General features: G+C 37.0%; 1 protein-coding gene across 1 annotated transcript; it reads left to right on the top strand.

Moving 5' to 3' along the window:
- Nucleotides 1–553: 553 nt before the first annotated feature.
- LOC108832833 (myosin-16-like) lies at nucleotides 554–7,216 on the top strand (the record flags this gene model as incomplete). Its single annotated transcript, XM_057002086.1, has 24 exons — nucleotides 554–895; nucleotides 1,004–1,150; nucleotides 1,568–1,711; nucleotides 1,830–1,975; nucleotides 2,071–2,227; nucleotides 2,511–2,569; nucleotides 2,688–2,847; nucleotides 2,913–3,062; nucleotides 3,145–3,281; nucleotides 3,359–3,505; nucleotides 3,599–3,700; nucleotides 3,861–3,918; nucleotides 4,000–4,101; nucleotides 4,389–4,426; nucleotides 4,527–4,653; nucleotides 4,748–4,915; nucleotides 5,022–5,153; nucleotides 5,230–5,339; nucleotides 5,447–5,507; nucleotides 5,590–5,767; nucleotides 5,858–6,063; nucleotides 6,152–6,271; nucleotides 6,388–7,050; nucleotides 7,142–7,216. Coding segments are annotated over exons 2-24 (3,366 nt in total), but the record flags the coding sequence as incomplete, so codon positions are not given.
- Nucleotides 7,217–7,219: the final 3 nt, after the last annotated feature.

Raw genomic sequence — 7,219 nt, forward strand, 5'->3', positions numbered from 1 at the left:
TGGGATCGTCAGTTTCGATTCTGTTGATTATAAATTTTCGGTATTATACTCATAAGTATTTGAATTTTTTTTCTAACTATCGGATATGTTTAGGTTCAAATTGAATTGTAACCAATGTTTAAATCCTCTAAAAATATTTTTTTAAACATGAAAATTGACAAAAAAATCAAAATATATAAAATGTTCATAAATCTAATTAAAAATTACTTAAACTATCTAAACTATCTAAAAATAATTTAAAATAACAAATAAAACAAACTATAAAAAAATTCGAATAACATAAAATATATAAATTACCTTAATATATATATATATATAAATATTAACATAATTAACTAATTCAGATATTTTCTGATGTTAGTTCGGATTTAGATTCGGTTCAATTTATAACCAAATCTCAAATACTAAAATTATAAGTCATGTATCACAGTTCAGTTTCAGTTTTTTTCGGTTCATTGGACTAAGCGGTAAAAACCCCCACGCCTAACCTATTCGGTTTTTTGCTCATTATGCGGTTTCAGTTTGGGTTATTTGGGTTTGGTGGTACGGTTCGTTTCTTCAATTTCAGGTAAATGAGCCAAGGCCGTAGTAGCCAGGCAGGATGCTGGTGTATTACTGTGTGTTAGCAATCGAATGTCTCGTCCGCTAAAAATGGGAGGGAAAGTGAGTGAGTGAGAGAGAGGCAAAAGAGAATGGCGTCCACAGGAATGGCGAAATCAAAGGGGGAGTTTCTGCGTCATCAGAGAGAGAAAGAAAATATGGAGCCTTTGCGTTTCGATTCAGAAGAAGAAGAAGAAGCGACCACGTCCATGAAACTCGAGCCTCACCGGGTTTGGTGTTGTTATACGGAAATCCATCCAATTTTTCTTCTGAGATTCATTCCTCTTCTCTAACGGTACGATCGGAATTTCTCAAGGTTTTTTCTTATTGAACCTTTTAGTCTTGGATTTTACATAGTTTGATTGTTTGTTGTTGATATCTCTTTTTTTTTTTTGAATGGTAGCTTAGGAAGAATTGTTAGGGAATGGGTGAGAACATATTGGTGGATTCTCATGTTTGGGTGGAAGACCCAGAGACTGCTTGGACTCATGGGGTTGTAGTTAATATCAAGGGAGACGAAGCAGATGTTAAAACCAATGATGATAGAGAGGTAAAAATTAAACTTCTTCTTTTCTTTCTTTCTTTCTCCATTGCTCTCTCTTGCAGCTCATATTGCTTCCACTTGTTGATAATTCATCACTTGGTGGTCTTCAAGGAAAAACCTTTAAATGGGGTTCATAGGATTATATATAGAGAATATTTATTTTCTTTTCTGGAGATATAGTTACAGACATGGATATGTAATGCACATTGAAAATCTTAACTATTTCTTTTTGAATACATCCTTTAACAAAGGTTTCTCTTCTTTTTTTTGACAAAGTTTGTTCATAGTCTTGGTTTCGCTTTTAGTCATTTGGAACAACTGAATGGAGCTTTCATACAGAGTTTCTATGCTTTACTTCATTTTCTAATGCCGTTTCTGGATTCTACTTGTGCTATTTTGCTGACGTTTCCTTTCACTGGTTAGGTTATTGCTAAACTATCAAAACTCTATCCAAAAGACGATGAAGCTCCTTCAGAGGGAGTAGAGGACATGACAAGATTATCTTATCTCCATGAGCCTGCAGTTCTCAACAACTTGGCTACCAGATATGAGCTGAATGAAATTTATGTAAGATTACTTCTTTTCTTGTTGCCTTCCAATTTTTTTCATCATGGTCATTTGGTAAAAACCTAGTAGTTAATGCAGTAATAGACGAGTCTGTTATAATTTTTTGACATCATGACAGACTTATACAGGAAACATTCTTATTGCTGTCAATCCCTTTCAAGGACTCCCTCATCTCTATGATGCTGAGGTTATGGAGAAGTACAAGGAAGCCTCCTTCAAAGAATTGAGTCCTCATGTTTTTGCAATTGGTGGCATTGCATATAGGTTGGTTATGAGCTCTCTACTGTTCGTTCTATTGATGTTTTCTTTTAAAAATGGTACAAGTGTTTTATTTATTAGTTTGAGAAATTTTGCAACAGGGAAATGATCAATGAGGATAGGAATAAATGTATATTGGTCAGTGGTGAAAGTGGGTCTGGAAAGACAGAGACGACTAAGATGCTCATGCGTTACCTTGCATTCTTTGGAGGGCATACTGCAGGTGAAGGAAGGACTGTTGAAAACCAAGTTTTAGAAGTAAGTTGTGATGGATTTATTAATAGTTACAGTCCCCTACACTCGGAGGATGAGGTTCTAACTTTGCTGCCTGCATAGTAGAAATTTCAAGGCTATGTCCAAGTCTCTTTCCTTTATCTGCTTTGAAAAAAATACATTTTTATTTGTTAGGCTTTTTTGAGTATACAGTATTAAGATAAATCCCTGCATTGACATCCTTTGATTGGACCTTCCTAATTATGTGATACCACTTGGGTCTCTTGTTTTGGATCTAACTCTTAATGCCAATTGGGACATGTTACAGTCAAATCCAGTTCTCGAGGCATTTGGAAATGCGAAGACTGTGAAGAACAACAATTCCAGGTAAAGTTACTGCTTCCATTTTTTTTTTGAATTGAAGTTACTGCTTCCATTTACTTGTGCATTGCTCCTGATTCTTCTATCTGCCGTTAGTGGATACTAATGCTTTTTCTTATTGCAGTCGTTTTGGGAAATTTGTGGAGATTCAGTTTGATGACGTGGGTCGGATATCTGGGGCAGCCATCAGAACCTACCTTTTGGAGAGGTCTCGTGTTTGCCAAGTGTCAGATCCTGAACGCAATTACCACTGCTTTTACCTCCTGTGTGCTGCTCCTCCAGAGGTAGGTTGTCCTCACTTATACTCGGATGAATCTTCCTAGTGATAAATGATAATCAAATTTTGCAGGATGTTGAGAGATTTAAATTGGGCGACCCCAAGTCATTTCGGTATCTTAACCAATCTAGCTGCTACGAACTTGATGGTGTAAACGATGCAGAGGAGTATCTTGCTACTAGAAAAGCTATGGATGTAGTTGGAATAAGTGAAACAGAACAGGTTTGCAATTTCTTCTTTGCAATTTGTCTATCACCTGTGGATTGCTGTATAGGAAATGACTTATCTTCTTTTGTCTCCTCAGGATGCAATTTTCAGAGTTGTGGCTGCCATTCTCCATCTTGGAAATATTGAATTTTGCAAGGGAGAAGATGCTGATTCATCATCTCTAAAAGATGAACAGTCAAATTTTCATCTCCAAATGACATCAGAATTGCTCATGTGTTATATCCCTCTTCTACTTTTCCAACTAAAAGTGTGATTCTTGTAATGCATTTAATTACAACTTGTTATATTAGGTGTGATCCTCATTCCTTAGAAGATGCTTTGTGCAAGCGTATGATGGTCACCCCAGAAGAAGTTATCAAAAGAAGTCTTGATCCTCTTGGTGCCGCTGTTAGTAGGGATGGTTTAGCAAAGACAATATATTCTAGACTCTTTGATTGGTAAAATTTCTATATCAGTATCTAATTATCTATATTTTTCACATGCCACTGCGGGTGACATCTGCTAAGTCAGTACTCTTTATTATTTTTCAGGTTGGTAAACAAAATAAACATCTCTATCGGGCAAGATTCTCAGTCTAGGCGCTTGATCGGAGTCCTTGACATTTATGGTTTTGAGAGCTTTAAAACCAATAGGTGATGGCTGAGAGTATACATTGCTGAGAGATGATTTAATCATTAATTTTGATTAGAAAATGGTGTCTTTGTATAAGTTTCCAGGACTAATGTGATATCTATAACATCACCTAATCTAACATACTTCAGTTGTTCACTGACTTTCATATTTTCTGTGCAGTTTTGAACAGTTCTGTATTAACTACACGAATGAAAAGCTGCAACAACATTTCAACCAGGTATGAGGTCAGTCACAGGTTATGGCTGCTGATTTGGCTCAACATTATGTTAATTAATCTGAACTCTTTTATATTGTTTAGCATGTATTCAAAATGGAACAAAGTGAATATGAAAAAGAAGAAATAGATTGGAGCTATGTGGAGTTCGTTGATAACAAAGATGTCGTGGATCTGATTGAAAAGGTTTGTTATATCCATTTATCTGTTTCTCTCCCTGTATAAATACAAATTCATGACTTGACAGTAGAAATCACTTTTGGAGATCATTCTGGCTTACATTATGCTCAAGGTTCATGAAAGCATGCAAGAGTTCCATCTATTTTCATATATGCTCAAGTGTTCTAAATCACTATGCATTGTTTTAGACTTGAAAACACATGCAGCTGAAACTTTTTTTATGGAACGGCTGTTATTTCCATTACCTTATGCTGCATTTTATTTTCTAAAACTCTGAGCTCAATATTTTACAGAAGCCCGGTGGTATCATTGCTCTTCTAGATGAAACATGGTATAATATAATTTTCTCTACCTGTAGCTGTAGTTTAGTGTTTTCCTCTCAAACCACTAAAATTATGTGTTATAACTTAAAATGTTTATTACTTCTGCAGCATGCTACCCAAATCAACTCCTGAAACATTTTCTGAGAAGCTGTATCAAACATTCAAGAATCATAAGCGCTTCATTAAACCAAAACTGACTCGATCAGATTTTACTTTAGTTCATTATGCAGGGGAGGTAAGCTGGATTTCACACCCTGCTGTTTTGAGAATGAAAACTAGATCTATAACGATCTTGGATGTGAAATTCCCATGTTATTTTTGTTTTTCAGGTTCAGTACCAGTCCGATCAGTTTTTAGACAAAAACAAAGACTATGTTGTTGCCGAGCATCAGGATTTGTTAAATGCTTCCAAATGTTCTTTTGTGTCAGGACTTTTTCCTCCTCTTCCTAAAGCGAGTAGCAAGTCTAAGTTTTCCTCCATTGGCGCTCGTTTCAAGGTGAAGTTCCTGCAATTCCATTTGAGACTTTTAAACAAATAAGGTTGAACTTTTGATGTCACACTCATCATCTGTATGGGCTTACATGTTCAAGTAATTGGTGCAGCTACAATTGCAACAGCTGATGGAGACGCTGAATTTAACGGAACCGCACTACATCAGATGTGTTAAGCCAAACAATTTGTTGCAGCCAACAGTGTTTGACAATGCCAATGTCTTGCATCAGTTACGCTCTGGGGTCAGTGTTTCATTTGAATTGTTCATATTAACATGTTTTGAGGTCTTGAGGTGTTTTATAATTTTTTTCTATGCAGGGTGTTCTTGAGGCCATCAGAGTGAAATGCGCTGGATATCCAACAAATAGGACTTTCATCGAATTCTTAAAACGGTTTATGATTCTTGCACCGGAGATTCTGAAAGGAGAGTATGTATCAGTTCTACCCATCAAGCTTGAGCATGCTTCTGCTCTTGTCTGCCTTATTGCTCCTGGAGTTTGTTATCTCAGTTTCCTTTACATTACACTGTAAGCAGGTATGAAGCAGATGTTGCATGCAAGTGGATTTTGGACAAAAAGGGGCTCACAGGTTTCCAAGTAAGGTTCCTAGGAAGTCCACTTAATATAAAGAGGAATCCCATTTCCATTGATGCGTGTTGATATGATATCTAATTTGCAGATTGGAAAAAGTAAAGTTTTCCTGAGAGCTGGTCAGATGGCTGAGCTAGATGCACACAGAACGAAAGTCCTCGGTGAAGCAGCGAAGATGATTCAAGGGCAAGTTAGAACCCGTCTCACAAGAGAACGATATGTGCTCTTGCGGAGGGCTTCAGTTAATATACAAGCTAATTGGAGAGGTGACTGCTGTAGCTTTTCTTTTGGCGTGTTATGGTTTCACTGACATGTCAGGAAGGGCTGATAAAGTCTCTCTTTTCATATTTTCTTAGCAAACCTTGCACGAAAGATATCAAGGTACATGAGAAGGGAGGAAGCTGCCATTAAAATTCAGAAAAACTTACGTAGACAGATTGCAATTAAAGATTATGGGAATACCAAATCTTCGGCAGTCACGTTGCAAAGTGGAGTCCGGACAATGGTTGCACGCCATGAGTTCCATTATAAATTGAAGTCTAAGGCAGCGACTGTGATCCAGGTCCTTTTCTCATTACTCTTTTTCCATACTTATGGAATCATTCAATCTCCAAAGATAGAAAAGACTAATAACTCTTAGACACTTGCAGGCTTACTGGCGTGGTTACAGTGCTGTATCTGACTACAAGAAACTGAAAAAAGCTTCTCTTGTTTATCAAAGTAAACTCAGAGGAAGAATTGCTAGAAAACAGTTGGGACAGTCAAATCAGGTATTCCAAATCAGTCCCTGCAAGCTTATTTGAGTATTCAGAGATAAGTAGAACATGTCTCTCCTCATTAGAGGAAAATGTATTTGGCTTCAATTGATATAAAATCATGGGTGTAGGCTGAGGAAAAGAAAGAGACAGAACATGAAAGAGATGTGGAACTTTCCAATCCAGCAAAAGAGGCAGTTGATAAGTCCTTTGAAAAGCATTCAGATGAAAGTGATGATGAAGAGATGAGACATGAAAGAGAGACAAAACATTCCATCCAAGCAGATGATGGCATTGAAAAGTCTTTTGTAAAGCATGCAGAGCATAGCGATGAGGAAGAAATAGGACAGACAAAACATTCCATCCAAGCAGACGATGCAATTGAAAAGTCCTTTGTAAAGCATTCAGATGAAAGTGATGATGAAGAGATAGGACATGAACGAGAGAAAAAACATACCAACCAAGGAGATGATGGAATTGAAAAGTCCTTTGTAATGCATTCAGAGCATAGTAGTGATGAAGAGAAAGGACATGAACAACAGACAACACATACCATCCAAGGAGATGATGGAGTTGAAAAGTCCTTTGTAATGCATTCAGACCACAGTAGTGATGAAGAGAAAGGACATGAACGACAGAAAGAGCATACCATCCAAGCAGATGATGGAATTGAAAAGTCATTGATTCTGGATTCAAAGAACCCTTTCAGCAATTTTTCTGATGTAAGCCATATAACAAACCCTTTCCGTGATACAGAAGTTGAGTCCCTTACTGCCGAAGTTGAGATGTTGAAGGTAATGTTTCTATGTCCTCCAACATTTTGAACAGCTTCTAGACATGGCATGCCATTTATCTCCAGATGTTGAAAATTTTATTACTCTTCAGGCCTTGTTGGTAGTTGAGAAACAGAGAGCTGACATTTCCGAAAGAAAGTGTGATGAAGCACGAGAACTTGGTGAGAGA

The sequence above is a fragment of the Raphanus sativus genome, unplaced genomic scaffold (genome assembly GCF_000801105.2).
Source record: "Raphanus sativus cultivar WK10039 unplaced genomic scaffold, ASM80110v3 Scaffold4409, whole genome shotgun sequence".
Lineage (NCBI taxonomy): Eukaryota > Viridiplantae > Streptophyta > Magnoliopsida > Brassicales > Brassicaceae > Raphanus > Raphanus sativus.